At 34.2% G+C, this 15,834-nt stretch overlaps 1 protein-coding gene across 11 annotated transcripts in view; it reads left to right on the forward strand.

The window, feature by feature from the left end:
• Positions 1 to 15,834, forward strand: part of MAPK10 (mitogen-activated protein kinase 10) — a 324,322-nt gene that overhangs the window by 262,631 nt on the left and 45,857 nt on the right. For all 11 annotated transcript variants that reach the window (XM_054591772.1, XM_054591774.1, XM_054591779.1 and 8 more), the window contains 2 exons: positions 6,525 to 6,707; positions 9,627 to 9,751. In XM_054591772.1, the coding sequence (XP_054447747.1) occupies positions 6,525 to 6,707; positions 9,627 to 9,751 (308 nt within the window). The remainder of the gene's footprint in view (positions 1 to 6,524; positions 6,708 to 9,626; positions 9,752 to 15,834) is intronic.

Consider the following 15,834-nt stretch of genomic DNA (forward strand, 5'->3'; position numbering starts at 1 on the left):
TGCTGGTGAATTTAATAGTCATCTTTGGAGATAGCTTTTCCCTTTTCTCTGACTTCATTTACAATTCTTTTTCTGGTCTTTGGATTTTTGGTGTTTCTCTACCATACGACTAGGTGTGGATTTCCTTTTATTTATCTCCCTTGAGATTCACTCTACTTTCCAAATTCTAAACTATCCCCACTTCCAAGAATTTCTCAGCTTTTGTTTCTTTAAATATTTTTTCTCCCCTATTTTTTACATTATCTTCCTAAAAAAATTCTGATTGGACATAAAGTAGACATTCATTTATTCAACAAATATTTTTTTGAGCACCTACTATGTGCTGGACACTTTTTGTCTCCAGAGATATATCAATAAACAAAATTGTCATCACAAAAATCATGACATCATGAAATATTTGATATAATAAAATGTACAATTTAAGACACAGTATATTAGGAGGTGATAATGGCTGAGTGATGAGAGATCAAAATGCTAGGATGAAGCGGGGGGCGGGGAGCCATAGATTGTCTTCTGCTTTTTTTTAAGTTTAAACATAAAATGTTTTGTCGTGTCTGCTTGACAAAATGGCAGGTGTTCTTGACCTCATAAAAACTTGATGGTACCTTCTTCACCTCCCTTTCATGCAGTGTTATACCCAGAAATGGGTGTAATCGTCCAGACGAGGCCTCACAGATCAGAGGGCAGGGTCACTACGGCTTCCTTAAATAGAATTCTCTATTTCTGTCAGTGTTATAAGTTATTTGTATTAGCTCCTTTATTTAAAATCATTTTATTTACCAATTATAAAAGAACCTTAATATTTTTCAGTTATAAAACACAGATGTCAAAGGTTACTTCCCAGTTTGAAATGCAGAGACAGATCCGGTCTCTGTTGGATGAGGATGTCATACAATTTGAAGAAGGTGTTATGTAAAAAATAAATATTATACAAAATTTCATATAATTAATATTACACAAAATAATTAATATTATACAAAATTATGTGCAGAGTCTTATAAGGGCCTGTGCAAATAAGAGGGCCCAAAGATTAACCTTTAATACCTTAATGAAAATTCCACCATTGTGACACATGTACTCGATTTGCTTATATGTGAAATGTCTTTCCATTTTTTTGCTTTATAAGTAAATATAGATTATTATAATAAATACATTTATAAGACAGATTGTACTAAGATCCATATATGTCATACTTCAAATACCAGCCTTTGGATATTTTGTGTCCCACAGTATCCCACCAGCAATCTTTTACCAGTGAACAAATAGTCTTTTACTCATATTGTCCTTTTTGAGTTTTGGATGTGCTCTGGCTTATAATATTTCTTCCTCCTATGGCCATTTATAATGAAAATAAATGCTAGTTACAATTATATATTAAATCACTTGTTCACGTATCATATTACCAGAATTTGAGGGGTACTTTTGTGAGGAAAAGAAAATTTTCAAATAGGAAAAAAATAAAAATATTCTTAAAGGAAAAAAACAGCTCAACATAACCATGAAAATCTGATTCTGGAACTCTGTCATATATATATATATATAATATTGACATATATATGTCATATATATTATATATATATTTTCTGATCTTTAAACTTCTCAGAAGTAAGAATTATTTTGAGAGCAAATTTTATCATAGAGAAATATGAAGTAATTACTGAAATAAATTGTCAGATATTTTGAACTTTATATTGAGTAGCTTTTGTATTTTCTATGAATAGAACACCACAGGTAATAACAACATATAATTTCAATTCTTCCTTAGATTTTGATGGATGGAATCTTTCTTCCTCTGCTGGGAGCCTATGTTTGCCATGAAATGTATTCCCATGGTCTTTTCAGGAAATTTACATGGAGAAATGGGATTAATGTTAGGATTTTTCTTTTCTTAAAGTATTTTTTTAGGTGAAACTCCTACATTTTTCAGAGAAAATAGATGGAGAATAAACTTTTGGTGAATTTGAAGTTATCCTAATTTGCATCATACAACTGAAATATGTTAGCATTTTATTCTTTCTTTAGTCCTCACTCAAGGACATGCTATGGATTTTAGAGACAGGAGAAGGGAGGGAGAGAGGGAAAGAAGCATCAATGCTTGGTAGAAACGTCTGTCAGTTACCTCTCATAGGCGCCCCTTCTAGGGACTGAACCACAACCTAGGCGTGTGTCCTGACAGAGAATTGCTTCAACCAACTGAGCCACACTGGCTAAGGCAGTATTTTTTCCTTAAATCTGGATTTAGTAATTGACAAGAGACTGTTAGTATAATCTACATTGGTATTTCTCAAAACAGAGTCCTAGAGCCATCTGAATTACAATTAATATTGGTATTTGTTGTTTTTTTTTAAGATTTTATTTATTTACTTTTAGGGAGAGGAGAAGGGAGGGGGAGAGAGAGAGAGAGGGAGAGAAACTGCATTGCATTACAGATACATCCATCGGTTGCCTCTCACATGCCCCCAACTGTGGACCTTGCCCACAACCCAGACATATGCTCTGACTGGGAACTGAACCAGCAACCTTTCAGTTTGCAGGCTGGTGATCAATGCACTGAGCCACATGAGCCAAGGCTAGTGTTTTGTTGTTGTTTTTTTAAAAATAATATTATATCAGAACTACGGACTCAGAATTAAGTAGATCAATAGGCAGAGGGGAAGGATCTGAATTTTATAATTTTCACATGTTATAAATATTCAAGTTGGGGAACTTGATATATCATGATGCCTAACACATGGCATGCACACTTCTATTTCTTTATTGCATATTCATTGCAGAAATTACTAATTGAACAATAACAGTGCAGTGCCTCGACAGATAGATGGCTTGACAGATAAAGTAACCTCTCCTGACACTATTCTTAGGCAAAATAATCTTTAAAAACATAGTTAAGAATTCGGACATAAACACTGATATTCTTTAAGTTATAAATAGGTCTCAGAAAACTTTGCACAAAATATTGCATATAAAGTTTCTAATAGAGGAGAAATCAAGTCTGAATTTATAAAAGTGTCAATGCTGGAAATCATATTGATAATAACAAAAAGTAATCAACTATGGAAGAAAACATAAAAAGATAGAGTTCCTTAAAGGGCATAGTAGAATGAGGCCACTAAAGACTCTTTTTGATTCCACTTTGTAGCTTCTGAAAGCTTGAATGTGCATTGCATAAATTATTTTCATCGTTATTACCTAAAATAGACATGAAAAAAGGTATTTTTCATACATTATGTTCAAGGCAGTTTGTGATACATTTTAGAAAGTTCCCAACCCAGGAAGTTAAAGTGAAAGGCACCCATAAATATAAATTCTCTAACTGATAAAATTAATGAATAATTTGCAATCTTAAGATTTCACATAATTCATTTTTACAATCCATATTAACTTTGTTTTATTCTCTTATTACAATACTATTTATTGAAGACAGTTAATAGTATTTACACATTATCTTTTCTTGTTATCATACTCTATAAAATCAAAGATTTTTGTAATATGATTATTTCATGTAATGAATGTAGAATTAGAATATGAAATTGACTGTCAAATAATTCCTATAAGATGATAATTTTCAATTTTAATTTCTATTAAATGCCTTTGATAAATATGTTAATGGTGATGGTTTCTTACTGAAATGGTAAATCAAAAATATAAAACACATTTATTGCTTTTTGATGACTATACAGGCTGGATTTTGTAAATAGTTGGATGCAGATATATTTAGTATAGAAACAATGGCTTATGAGAGTTCTATAGCAAATAAATCCTTTTACAAAAATACTTTTGACCATTCTTTTCAAACAAATATTTACCATGTTAACATTAACACATAAGCATAAAAATCTAGTTATTATTTTATGTATTTTTAAAAATATAAAGATTGTGGAAACATGATGATTAATTTTTTAAAAACATGCATCACCTCATTTTCTATTTAAAATATTACTAAAATTAATTGTTTTATGTGAAGTTGACCTGCTACTTCAAGAAGGCAGTTTCAGAGACAGTCGTTAAGGGAATTGCCTGTGACAAACATACCATAAATTTCATGGCTAAATTAAAGCGATTTCTACCACAACAATTTCAAATTCTCCCTTTTCCTTACTGGAATCCTTGGAACAAGCATTGGACTTAAAGTCAGGAGATATAACTTCCAGTCATGGCTTCTATTTGTAGTTACGATTATAAAGGAAAATCGTGTGGTTAACTAAGTATATGTAGTTGAACATAGTAGTTCATTTTGTGATCCTGTGAACATCGGGGAAAGAGGCACTTAACACTTAAATACAACTTCATCTTTATGGGAAGAAAGAACTTCAAATGGTTTGGTTAAAATAAAGGCACAAACGTTTAAAGATGATCGTACCACATAGTTGAAGTATTAACACTCAACTATTTCATTGACAATAATAAAGATTTGTGTCTCCCTACTTGCTGTCAGCAATTACATCAAGGACCATAATTGTGTTCTATTTAAAAGCAATCTAAGGTAGGAATGTTCACTGAGTGCCTCTATAAGCTTTAATTATAACTTATAAAAAGAAACATTTTAACTGTTCTTATTTAACAAATTCCACAATATTTAATTGCTCTTAAACTTTACTCTGAAAATAACCTGGAATTTTTTTGGTAATGCTGCTTTAAAAGCAACTAATTTTTTTACTGAATAACTCTGTAACTCTAGCTAAATGTAACCAGAATATATAGTTTGTTGGGAGTATTTTTCTGACTTTTAAAAGATACCTTTACAGAAAATAGACAGCTGCTTTGCTCCTATTTTTAGTTTGACATCATCTGTAAAATTCTAAGGAAGTTTGATCAGTCATTAAATGATGGCTTGATAATACATGATAACCTAACACTATTAAACAGTAGACCTCTTCTCATAATTTCCAATATGAGCATTTGATATTTATTTAGCTGTACTGATATTTTCTATTTAAATTTATTTAAGCAGTTAAAGCTTAACTATATCTATAGTACTAACATAAGTTTTTGTGTAACAGTAACTTTTAACATTAATCTTTTTTAAATTTTTTAGCTTCTTTGTTTCTAAGTATTCTGACTTATTACTATATTCTCATGAATATTCTTCAGTTTTTTCCACTTTCACTTCGTTTCCTGATATTGCACAATTATGGTCTCTTTTCCATTCCAGTAACTAAAAGGATATATAATAATTTAAATTTTATTCAGCCAGATTATAAAGGAGGTAGAAGAGTATTTGCAAATTGGCTTGATTTTTATGTGTGCAATGTCCCATCTACTTTGTTTGCATTATATATTTATTATTGTTGAAAATAGTTAATTTTCTCTTTTATCAGGACTGCTGACCTTTTTTAGTACAACTGTATTGAATAGCTAGAGGTAAGGAGTTTACAAACCTCAAGTAATATTATGGTAAGTTCCCTGAAGTATTGCCAATTACATTAGCAGAAATGAATTCCTTACCATTACTAAAGGAATAGAGTTGTAGAAGAATAGACAATGTAAGGGAGAACACTGCCTATGGTGTTGGATTTAAAAAGAATTTCTAAGGCACTATCACTCCTTGACACATGGGAAAGGAATTTCTTTGTAATCAGTTTCTTCCAGTTGGTTCTTCAGAGTTTTCATTGGAGGTATTTATCATTCATAAGTCTTTGATATCACAAATGTTAATGACAAATGAAAAGGAGAATCTTAATTAGTGGGTATGTCTGTCAAAGAGCTAGCTGCCATTTGGGGGGTTATTAATGTTCATAGAGTTGATATTTTTCCTGTAGAATGCTGCATGCTTAATATACTTTTGAAATTCATGCACTTGGATGGAAATCTGTTGTCTTAAATTGATCATTTGATTTTTACCCTAGTTTCTTCTTAATATTCAGGGATACAGGGACTACTAAGAAAATAGTTACGAAACTGTGATTACTTTGATAAATAGAAAATTTTTAAGTCTTTGGTGAAGAATTAATGAATTATTTTATTATCAAAAATTGGGTCCCATGAGAAATGCCTATGAGTAGAAAATATTAACAGATGATGAAATTTCCTATTTGGTAGTGAAAGAAAGAACAAAAATCTTATGGAGAAATTAAGAAAAATTAAATGGCTCTTATTAAAATATTTGTGTATTTGTCATTTTTAGATATAAATGATTGAGGTAACTGAGTGATAAAAATGTGATGTCACTATATTTTTTCTCTTTTAAATCACATGGTTATATAGAAGTTTATCTTAACATAAGAAATTCTTTTTGTGTTATTAAATACATTTTCACCTTTACAACCCAAAGACTATCTCACAATATCCTATTTTGTTAAGTGATGCTAGTTCTCCAATAGTGTGTATGTTCCAAAAGCGAATTAAAATTTTAAGAGGATTCATTGCCTTACAATTCTGATTTTATGCTTGTCTTTTGTTGCTTGTTAAAATTCCAGTTGCGTTGATGTGTGGCCAGGATCTGAGAATCAGTTAGTCTCCCAGCTAGTGAAAGGCCAGAGCTAGCAGCCTGTACTTCCGTTTGCCCTTAACTATTCGATTCTCAGATATTGACCAGTGGAACAAAGTAATTGAGCAGTTAGGAACACCATGTCCGGAATTCATGAAGAAATTGCAACCTACAGTAAGAAACTATGTGGAGAATCGGCCTAAGTATGCAGGACTCACCTTCCCAAAGCTCTTTCCAGATTCCCTCTTTCCCGCTGATTCTGAGCACAATAAACTCAAAGGTAAGCCCCTCAGGGACAACTTCAGAAGCACCATGTGGGTGATGGGCTAGATAAGTAAATGGTAGAGACACCTCTGTAACTTGAACTACCACAATTTAAGGAGAGGTATTTCTTTCTTTTTTTATTATTTTACTAGAATTTTGTTGCATTGAATATACTTGAAATAACTTGTTGGCTAAGGCTGAGAAATCCGTATAATAGTGAGTTTTTTATTATGATGGTTATTTATTGTAAGGGTATCTAAAAAGTAATGCAACACAGTTATAATCATGAATATAATCAACACTGTGCAAGTGCTAAGGGAATACAGCAGGAGATTAACTAGAGACTGGAGTCCTAGGACTCCGCCAAGGGTTTCTAATTGATTTGGAGGAATATTCTGGTTCTGGAGAGGTATTTCTTAAAGTATCTTTCTTCCAAAGGGCACCTGGTGAAAGGTTTTAGAATTGTCTGGATATTTAGATAATACCAAAGTATGCAACAGTCCAGGTTTATTATTTCATGGACTTTACTTAAAATCTTAAAATTATTTTGCAGTGTAATTCTAAGACCAACGTACTATATATTGAAATCATTGTTTCAATTCTTTTAATTACCTGGGAAATATTTTCAACACAATATTTTTGTTATAAAATCTTGGAGAAGCAGGTGTCTGAGTTTTAATTGTATTTTAGGGAAAGTTTAACTGCCTTTTAAAAAAATTTAGGGTGACAAATGAGATTTTACCTACACATGTCACATTCAATATAAACACTGTCATTAATAAGTAATTCTTCATTCTACTATGTCTATAGTCATGAACTTTAGTAACAGATCTTATTTTCTTCTCCCACAAAATTGGGATAATGCAGGGTGTGGCAGAAGTAACTAACATCTGCTTGAGTGTGGTTGGTAGGGTAATAATATGGGCATAATAATTTATAGTTTTAATTTGAACATTTCAGCTCAAATATCATATGGTGTGCTTGAATGTGATATTGTTATGTTATAGAATTACATGCTTATGATTTTGTAATTAAAAAAAGAGAGTCATTTGTCAGATTCTATAATGCCTCAGTCACAGGAATGGGGACAGGGAATAAATTTGTATGAAGTATAATATAAATAAAAATTTAATTCTTTAACTTAGGACATTTCTGAGAACGTCCTAAGTGATTTTTGAAACAAATTTGATTTGGCCCCTCACGTTATGCCAGGCACACAGTGAATAAATAAACATTTAGTATTTTATAAACTGAACCAAATCTTCCACATCAATTTGATTACTAAGTCTTGTGGATTTTTTTCTCAAAATCTGCCCTCTCTTCTCTGTCCTTAAAGCTTCTGCTCCCGTTGAAGTCATCTTCATCTGTCTCACTCTCAGAAATGTCAACCCTGACCTTCTTGCCTCCCTTAACTGCTTTAGCCCTTTTCCTAGCTCAGAAAAGCTTTAAAAATCAGCTGTCTACACTTATTCCATCTACTACCTTTTTAAAAACTAACCTTTTAAACTTATTTTCATTTATGTGAGCAATACATGTACATATTCTCTCCTCCTCTGAGGTATTTTCAGTTTTTTGATTATCTTTATAGACCTTTTCAAGGCATATATATACAAAAATATAGAGAGGGAAATATTTCTTGTTTTGTTGAGAAAGCGCAGATTTGTACACATAGTATCATGATCTATAGATCATTCTGTAACTTTTTTTTTCCACTTAACATCTCCATGTGAATATACAAGGTTTGTCCAGAAAGTATCCAGACATGTACTATGAAAAAATAAAGATATTTATTGAAGAAGACACAAGATACAAGAAACATAGTGCATAGGACAATGATGCCTCAGTCCCCTCGAAGAATAAACCTTGGGAACTCACACAGTTACAATTGCAATTATATTTTTCTGAATCTCACTGATGGTCTGAAATCTTTTCCCTTTCAAAGGTGATTTTAGTTTTGGAAAAAGCCAGAAGTCACATGGCATCAAATCTGGGCTGTAGGAGGGCTGAGTCCCCTTAGTGATTTGATGTTTCACCAAAAAACCCTGCACAGATGTGAAGCATGCTGGGGGCAAACTGTCTTGATGAAGCTGCCAATCACCAGTTGCCCATAGCTGTAACCTTTTGAATCATCCAAATAGTTTCTGCAGGAAACATTCAAGCTTAACACAAGATTTGATGCAGAGTCATTGCTCTGTACTTGCTCAGTCATTTTGAATGCGACAGCCACACAGTACACATGCTCATTCAATGGCGCCTAGTGCCCTCACTGACTAGTACAGTGAAGTCATCATTGTTCACACATGTGCATTGCAGTCTACTCGCCTTGGCTGCCAGGTTACATCAATGTTACACAAACTGTTCTTGTTTTATTAACAATGGCTGGACTTTTTCCAGATAGATCTCATAGAGAGAGCTACTGCATTCTTCTAAATTGCCAAATATAATTCCAAGGTATGGTTGTTATCAAAGGCCAATAGTTACTCTATAAATGCAAATCTAGACTGTTCTAAAACTTTATTCCATAACCAATTCTGCAGCGAACTCCCCTTCTGTATGCGTTACATGAACATGTGCACTTGTTTCTCTAGACTGTATATTTAAAAGTGGAACTTCTGAGTCATAAGATATTCACATCTTACACTTTGATACTGCCAAATTTGCCTTCTAAAATATCTTAATTAATTCGTGTTCCCACCAACATGAATGAAATTACCTGGTATTTGTGGATATTATACCATCTATTACTCTTGCAGATCTGATGGATAAAAAAGTATTTCATTGTTTCATTTTGCATTTCCCTAATCACTTGGTAAAGTTATGTGATGGTCAGGAGGAAGGTGCTAGTTGACTTATTTTTTTCATTTCTTCTCCCTCCAACAAATTTCTTTGCCAAAATCAAAATTTTACTAATTATTTTTCTCATTTATCATTCCAGCCAGCCAAGCCAGGGACTTGTTGTCAAAGATGCTAGTGATTGACCCAGCCAAGAGGATATCAGTGGACGATGCCTTACAGCATCCATACATCAATGTTTGGTATGACCCTGCCGAAGTGGAGGCGGTAAGGCCTAGGCTTCTTTAACATTCCTTCCACAAACAGATCATAGCAAATGGGTGCTCAGTGGTGAAAACTAAGAGATTTAGAACACTCAAATGGACCTTCATGAACTTCCTAAGGCACAAAGTTATTACTTCTCCTCTATAAGTTATTTTCTTCTACTTATGTTTTAAATGCATTTCTTTTGCAGGATTTTCTATGAGAGGTGGTGAGTTAGTCCAACAAAGCTTAGCTGTCCATGAAACTCTTCCATTTGTTTTTATTAAATTGTCAACTCCTCCTTTGTGTTTATCAGCCTCTCCTGATGCCAACTAAGTAGCAGAAACTGTAATAGAGGATAAGTTACCTTCCCTCTATATCTTTGGAAAGTTGCCTGCCATTAGTAAAGTGTAGTACCAAAAATATTTGGGCTATAAAGCTTATGCCAGGCCATTGGTGACTTTATGAAATCTTGCGTAAATTAGATGAGAAAAACTGGGTATTCCAATAAAGACATTATTCAGGTTGATTCTAAAAGGAATACCACAGTAAGGTATAGCTCTATATTTTAAATCTGGATGCAATTTAAGAATCTCCCCAGAAGCATAACTCTCTTCTTTTTCCTTTTTTTTAAACTACTTTTCAGTCATTTAATATCTTTTCTTCACTCACTTACATTTTAACCTTTCTCCTTTTCTCTGTGTGGAGTCTGGGCTGTGCAGCACAAATAGGGTATTGTTGCCCCATTGTTTTATAGGCCTCCTGCTGGAACTGTCCTTTTGTTACTTTTTAAAATGTTAACTATCAGCAATGTTACATTTTCCCCAAAACATCAAAATCTTTAGAATACCTGTGCTAAATTATCTTATTTTCTTTTACATAATACTTTTAAATTACTTTGTTTGAATTAGTTCTAAATCTTCTTCTATCTGAAATACTCTTTTCGCTTGTTTTCTTGTATCCTTCTCTGTTCCCTGACTATTCTTGCTCGAGCATAGTTTGCATTGTTTCAGCTTCATTTCCTCTGCTTCATTGTATGCTTGCCCATGTCAGAGATGCTAGATTCAAACAGACATAATTCTTATCCTTTCATTCTTCATGGAGAAGTGAGCTCTGATGGGTGGGATTGAGGGTAGGGTAGAATCAAATTTTATAGACATAATATTTAAAAACGCTACTTTTGATAACAACTGAAGCACTCAAAAATTTCAGAGAAAATACTTCATTGATAAAGGAGTCTCCCAATAGTGGAAGCAAGTGTATAATCCTCGATAATATTTTTTTAAGATCTGCTCTCTTGAGCAGTTTTACAATGATGAAATTTCACTTTGCTTCAAATTAATTTTTACTCACTTGATTTGATTTTTACAAAATACAAGTCCTAAAATTAAATATTTTAAGTATAATTATAGTAAGCTTAAAACTAAAAAAGTAGCAGTATTACAACTAAAAAAATAGAACCTTTTCTAATCTCTCATTCTTGGGAAATACGTTCAAAGATATTGTTGGGATAGAATGAAGTAATGAAATAAGTAAGATAAAGTATGGTGTGAAAATTTCACATGTGAAAATTAAGTATGAGAATATTTTTCTCTGTTGATTTTCAAGAAAATATTTTAGATTATGTTGATAAAAAGACAAACTGACAGTAACGAGAGGGAAGGAAAGAGGGGAGTAACAGGGAAAAGAAGGGGAAGGGTCAAATCAAGGAACATGTGTAAAGGACCCAGGGACAAAGCCAAAGTGGGGAAGGATTGAGGGTGGGAGGTGGGGGTGGGTGGGGAAGCGGAGGGTGGTGGAGGGGAAATGGAGACAAACGTATTTGCACAATTAAAAAAAAAAACTTTAGACAAACAAATTATTTGAAATTGTTGCTCCTTGTTTATTTTGATATTTCAAATTTTGTGGCACATTTTCCCTTACATCTAATGTAATATGTATAATCTGTCTTTAATGTATTGTGGCCTAGAGTTTAATTGGTGTCATAAAGTCTGCATTTGTAATTCACTTGTAATTATGTTGCCTATGAAAGAGAAGACTGCTTAGCATCTATAACAGTATATTAATCAAGAGTCTTAATGAGCTTTTAAATTTATTTTAACTTTTTATGAAAAATTCCTTTGAAGGATAAAAAGATGAAATTTGGGGTACTAAGATGGCTAGAACCATTTTTTCAACCATTTCAGTATTGTGATGTTGTGGTATGGATACCACAACACAAGACTTCAAATTGGAGGAGAAAGACATTATTGAGCCTGAAGGTCAAGGAGAAAGGATCAGTTAACACACAGAACAAGCAAGTATTTAGCAACTTGACTGAGATCATTCGTTATACAAGGGTAAACATTTCACAGCCAGCAATGTTGCAGTGAATAAGGTGGAATCCTGACCCTGGGACAAGCTTAGTTCTCTGCTCTATGAAATGTGTCACAGAGGTCACAACTAAGGATGGTAGAAGCACTGGTCGCTATGCTTTCCGCAATATCCTTAGAATTAGTGCCTTTGTTATCACGTGTGGACATATTTTAATGGAAGATGACCTTTCTTTACAGACACATGGCAAAGCTATAATGGAATGGTATGTTCTACAGCCCAAACAAATGGAAATATGAAATAATCAAAATGTCCATGGTTAGGAGTCATCAGAATATCTGACCTTAAATAACTTTTAAGTAGCTCATGTTAGAGAGGGAGATAAATTCAAAGACAAGAAGAAACAAAAATAAGTTTCATTGGAAGAAAGTAAAGGCAAGTGGAGTTAGGGCTAGAGGAGAAAGTGGAAAAGAATGTGATGGCTTCAGGAGAGTAGGAAGAAGAGCAGAGAAATGCTATGTGTACTAATCTATTAATCATGCCACAGGCTATCTTTTCACATTTCCAAAAGAGCCACAGTACAGAATGAAAAGAGAAGCGCATATGAATGCTGTCCCTAACACTGAGAGAAAATTATTCATGTAATCATGAAGTGGAAAAATATAAAAATCATATGTTAAGGTTAATAGTTGTCTACCTGGCTAATAGGACATAAAGATTTTGAAGTTATAACTGCTCAAATTTTACCAAGTTTTTATTCAAATAATGTTTAGAATAATAAAATCACATGTCCCACATAGAGCACAAAGGCCACATTTAATGTCAATGCTGTTTCACAAAAAATTGGGAGACATTCTAACTCTCAGTATTCATCAAAAGTGCAAAGATACCACGCAACATATTGAGTTGTATGCATCTTCACAGGTATAAAAGATGGGTTAGGTTTAAATTTCTCTTTCACCACTTACTGTCTGGTCAAGTTTTTTAATCTTTCTGCCACTCAGTTTCTTTTTTCTATCAAGAATAATAAACAATTCTACTTACTGATTAGTGTTCATCTGAGAATTTAAAGAGTTAATGTTCATAAAGTGTTTAGTACAGAACTTGGCAGCCAGTGTCATATAAATTTCTATTAGTTATTACTATCACTATAATGACTTTTACATACAAAGCTTTACTAGCTTTCATATTAGTAATGACAGATATGTATTCCGTGAAAAAGACTAGCTGGACAAGAAACTGCAGGAATATACTACAACATTAAAAATAATCACTGAAAATGATCTAGTTCCTACAAGATTTAAAATGTTTTCTTTTTTGCTGATATATACACACCTCTACATTTCAAGTGTTAGAGAATCCAGTGCCATTAATTTTAATCAAAATAAAGACAAACGATATAGTTCAAATTCCTCATTGTAACTATCCTTATGAAACTAGGGGACATTTGGGGCTATTTGTGGGAATCAATTTGAATATTTACCCTGTGCTCTCTTGGAGGGGAAGATGGAAATAGCGAGGATTCGTTGCCTTGCGTCTTACCAGATTCTTCAGTTTAGAGATCCTGCTATGTTCCAGAGGGTGGCTTTCACCCTGCAACCCCTGAGAGCAGAGGTACAGAGAAACTTTAAGAGTATTTTCACAAGCTAAGGAGGAATAGTTTAACTGTGTCTCAAGGCATATGAAAAGAGAAATTAAGAACATTAAAGGTGACCATTTTTAAAAAACACAGTTTTATTTCTCTCAGACGCCATGAGAAAGCAGCTGAGTGCAGAAGCCTTACGGACGGTTTCTGTAGCAGCTCTGCACTGCTGGGGATGGGAGAGGGAGAGGCGGGAGAGGGAGAGATGCGTTCAGCTACCAAACCAAAGGGCATCAAAACTGCAAGGAACCATCATAAGGGAGCCAAGTTAAACTTACAGGGCCAGAGAAGATCATTTCTTTATTCCTAAATTCATGACAAAAAGGAAGGATCACCACCTGATACTGGAACCATTGTCTAAAAGGGATTGGGTTTGGGGCCAGGCTTGCAGGCAGCAGTGACCTGTCAGATGCACTGTTGTGTTGAAGCTTCCATCTCAGAGAGGCCCAGATAGAGTCCTAAATGGTGAAAATGTTACTCTGGGAAGCTGGACAGAGGAGCAGGTTGAACCTATCAGGCAGCTGGTTTCTAAGATTCTGTTCTCCAGTGGGCATGCCCTGGCTACTTGAAAACCCAGAGGAGTGGTGGCAAACAAGATAGGACTTTCCATATGGCAGCCAAATCAAAGTTATGGGACAGAATGCTAGAACAGAGCCTTGGAACGTGGGGCTACAGCTGAGAAATAGACTGAGGGAGAAGTTGGGCATGTTTTCATTGGGAGTGTAAGTACACGTAGAATCCTTGTAGAGACAGAGGGGAAAAGTTGTGACTAATCCAAATCGAACTAGTCTGAGTGGAGTGTGATTAAGGAAGCAAGACCAATGCTGCACTTGTTTATAATTTCCTACCTAATTCAAGATTAATTTGGGAATTGGAATAGAGCTAGACAGGAATTTCATCTACTTATACAGATCCTGAATTAAACAACCTGGTCTTCAGATTCCAGTGAGAGTGTAACCTGGGAAACAGAATAACACTTATGTGTATTAGTGCTAAAGTTCAATTAAAATAAGCACTTAGAAAATGTAAACATAGAATAGTCACTAATGTTATACATTTACTGTTTGTTTATAACATAAGGTAATTCATAGAGTTTTATATGAATTATTTACTATTCCATTACTTTAGGGATTTTTTTTTTTTTGCCTACAATGAAAGAATTTATAGGGACAAGTTACCCTATTATATTAAGGTCTTTTATTGCAAAGCTGCCATAGATTTTTATGTCCTTTGAGCAGAGTCAAGCAGACATTACTTTAACCTTCTCTTCTGCCATCATATTGTATTGGTCATTACCAGAGAGAGCACATAGAAGGGATGACCAACTGTGCTGGAAATGCATTATTTTCAATATTCTTGTGACATAGATACGTAAACATTTTAATGTTGCATATATCTGGAAAACTATTCAAGATAAATCTTAAATGAGTGCTTAGAGATCATTATAGAATAACTTTGTGCAGCAGTTCAACACATATCAACATTCAGGATATCAGCGTTTCAACTGTGAGCAGCTACAGGGACCCAGGACCAGAAATGATGGTGAGGATGATACAATAGGGCCCAACACGGGAATAAAAAACACTGAGAAGAGAATCAGAAGCCTGTGGTTAAAGTAATACTGGTTCCAGAGCTTGGTCTGAGCAATCCCAAGTGAGAGCTGATGCAGATACTTGGACAAATCAGATAGGACAGGCAGTTAATGCTAGCTCCAAAGAGACATTTGGTCTAAAATTAGAGGTCTGATCAGATGCCACACTAAAGGGCATTTAATCAGTGGCAAAGCTAAGGGTATAACTTGCAATAGCCGAGAGCCGCCACCAACCCTAGAACAAAGAGGTGGTTCGCCGAAGCCCGGAGGTGGGTAGTGATGGCCTATCCAGTGGGAGCTGGGATCACGGATGCACAAGAGATACAGCTGTTTCTAAAAAGAGCAATGGAGAGAAATGGCCTAGCTTCTCCTCACTCCCCTGTCTCCTAGTGGTATCTTTCTCGTGTTGGCTGAGACTAACCCCACGTCAGCTGGTGGTTGAACCTGGAAATACAGCCCACAGGGGATATCCTCTGAGATACAGAGCAGATAAAGGAAGGCTGAGGACTGTATCTGTGGGCAAATAGGCCCTGGGCTGGCAAACATTCTTTCTTCATTCCC

The sequence above is a fragment of the Pteronotus mesoamericanus genome, unplaced genomic scaffold, assembly GCF_021234165.1.
Source record: "Pteronotus mesoamericanus isolate MK-2021 breed Mesoamerican mustached bat unplaced genomic scaffold, CSHL_Meso_final scaffold_232, whole genome shotgun sequence".
Classification (NCBI taxonomy): Eukaryota; Metazoa; Chordata; class Mammalia; order Chiroptera; family Mormoopidae; genus Pteronotus; species Pteronotus mesoamericanus.